Source organism: Centropristis striata, chromosome 6 (assembly GCF_030273125.1).
Source record: "Centropristis striata isolate RG_2023a ecotype Rhode Island chromosome 6, C.striata_1.0, whole genome shotgun sequence".
NCBI classification, from domain to species: domain Eukaryota; kingdom Metazoa; phylum Chordata; class Actinopteri; order Perciformes; family Serranidae; genus Centropristis; species Centropristis striata.
The window spans coordinates 24,462,228-24,464,733 of NC_081522.1; the positions used below are offsets into that span (position 1 = coordinate 24,462,228).

The following is a 2,506-nucleotide window of genomic DNA, read 5'->3' on the forward strand; positions in this document are numbered from 1 at the left end:
GATGTGAATGATCAACAATTAAATGGTTTAATTATTGGCTGAAATAGAGGGACCCAAAATCAAATTCTGCTTTGGGCCCCATGGAGGCTTGGGCTGGCTCTGATCTCAAGTGGAAGTTGAGGTCTGAATTCTTGCCATTACCCATTTGTGTGCACATATTTCCCATAAATACACCAGTTTTTAAAACTGTAAAGGTCAAGTCTAGCAATCTTAAACATTTGCTTATGAAGGAATATTGTGCATGTTGACTGTATAGCCTTGCTTCTTTTAGTGTTTGATAAGTTTATTTCAATGTTGCATTTCCAAAAAGCATATTTATATAAACTTAAAACCATTCAATTTTGTCAACTTCCTAATCTGAGATAGTAAAATCAGTTTAGTTGATGCACTTAACCACATGTAACATTATGCAGCTCCAAATAAAGACAAAAAAAAGTTTGGCATAAAGAAAAAGCCCCTTGTGCCACAATAAAGCAGCAAAATCACCAATATTTACCTTACAACTGCTTCAGAATTAAAGGTTTGAATCTCAGCCTTAAATTCAGCTGCCTGGTTGAGGAAGAGTTTACACATCGAAACAATGCCACTCATTCTACACCAAAACTTGAAACCAAAGTTAAACCAAGACAGCAGACCCACTTCAAGGACACATGTTTATTTCATCAAAGACAAACACATTTCTTTATAGACATCTGCAAGTTAATTCATAGATGTCCACACAGGTTTCACCATGTGCAATAGATGGCAGATATTATGTTTTATTGGCAGCAGCTGGTGTCACAGGTCTTCCCTTTGCACACGCAGCCAGAGGCACATTTGGTGCAGCCGGATGGGCAGCATGGGCAGCAGCCTGCAGGAAAATAGGGGCAAAGGTAGTTAGTGACAGATTGGTGGTCAGATAATCTGTCGTCTAGACAACAGCAAACATCTTTCAGGACATTGTGAGGGTTAAATTTACACCTCTAGTTGCAGCTCATCAAGCCAATTAGAGCCACCTGTGAAACTCTACATTTCAAGTTGTTTAAAATGGCATTTTCAGATCTGCACTAGAACATAAGACAAGTAAGGAATTATAAATTACTATTAGAGGTCTAAATAAAAAAAAATAATCTCTAAAGGAAATTACTCGTCATGTATTGGAGGTAAGGATGTGATGGACTTACTCTTCTTGCAGCTGGTGCAGGAGCAGTTTGTACAAGTGCAGGATCCTCCGCAGTTGCAGGTTCCAGCTGATAAAACAAAATCCAGCTACATCAGATGCATGTTGTCCTCCAGCAACAAGTAGTCTAACAAAATACTACAAGTATCAAACAAATAAAAACGTAAACGTTAGCACAGATCACTTACTCTTAGAGCAGTCGCAAGGGTCCATCTTCTCAGTGATTGTCTTTGTCTCCGTGTGCCGATGCTGGCGCTCTTCTGTCAGGTGAGTGAGTGATTGTTGAATGAATCAATGAGTCGCGTTTTATAGCGTCCTGAGGACAACAAACCCGGGTGCAAACTGCGCCTGTCACGCTGCACGCACACTGCACGTAGGAGGTGATGACCTGATGACAAAGAGTTTTTTGCACACGAGTCTTTAACCGCCAGCAGCGGGAGCAGAGAGTCCGTCCAGCCGGCTGCAAAGACACTTTTTGCACCTTTAACACACTAAATAGTGCTCCCCACACTGAAGTTCACTTGATTTTCACGAGATCACTCTTGAAAACAAAAAGTCTTCTGGTCAGGCTGGCTGTCTTTCTTTCACTCATTTAAAAAACAAAAACAAAAAAAACAATTTCTTTGTTACTTTTTTTTGGTTTTTTTTTGTTTGTTTGTCTTATAAAAATATCAACAAATGAATAGCAAACAAACATAAATAAATAAAGAGCATACACATAAAATCAAGGCAGGGAACACTAAAATAGCAAATATTTAGATATTAATGAGCGATTTTTTTTCACATTTACAGTTCAAATTCATCATGTACATCAAGGATTTATAATAGCTGGCAAAAAATAAAAACAGAGAATAATTGTATGGTATTTACCCAAAAGAATAAGAATGATTGTATCTTAAACATTTGCATCCAAATTGTCAATAAAGTTAATTACATCATTGTAAGTAAGTTTTCAATTTTCAATGATATCCAACTATGATTAACAGACCAAAATAAATTATCATAAGATCATTTAAAACACAAGTGGTCAATAGATTAGATTAGATTTGACTTTATTAATCCCACAGTGGGGAAATTTCTTTGTTACAGCCGCAAAATTTCACACAATTATTTAGATAAGATAAAAAAAAACATGATAAGAAAAGACATTAGTAGTTTCAGTTTCAAAGTTTCAGTTATCAGATTGACATCTTGCATAGGCTAAGTGTCTTTGTTAAACTGTCTAGTGGGTTCAGACATTATAACATATCTCTATTGCTATACAGTTACAATTAAATGCCATAAGGGCTCACTTATGGATGCACAGTGGTGGAAGAATTATTCAGGTCCTTTACTTAAGTATAAGTA

The 2,506-nt window shown here is 36.6% G+C and overlaps 1 protein-coding gene across 1 annotated transcript; it reads right to left on the minus strand.

Moving 5' to 3' along the window:
- Nucleotides 1-639: 639 nt before the first annotated feature.
- mt2 (metallothionein 2) lies at nucleotides 640-1,501 on the minus strand. Its single transcript, XM_059335533.1, has 3 exons — nucleotides 1,348-1,501; nucleotides 1,164-1,229; nucleotides 640-850 (listed from the first exon to the last, which is right to left on the minus strand). The coding sequence occupies exons 1-3, from the start codon at nucleotides 1,370-1,372 to the stop codon at nucleotides 759-761; spliced, it is 183 nt and encodes a 60-aa protein (XP_059191516.1). The 5' UTR covers nucleotides 1,373-1,501; the 3' UTR covers nucleotides 640-758.
- Between the last annotated feature and the right edge of the window lie 1,005 nt (nucleotides 1,502-2,506).

Coding starts and splice junctions, on each gene's coding strand:
- mt2 (XM_059335533.1), bottom strand. CDS start 1,372: ATGGACCCTTGCGACTGCTCTAAGA. Junction 1,230..1,347: donor CCCTTGCGACTGCTCTAAGA/GTAAGTGATCTG, acceptor TTGTTTTATCAG/CTGGAACCTGCAACTGCGGA. Junction 851..1,163: donor CTGCACCAGCTGCAAGAAGA/GTAAGTCCATCA, acceptor ATTTTCCTGCAG/GCTGCTGCCCATGCTGCCCA.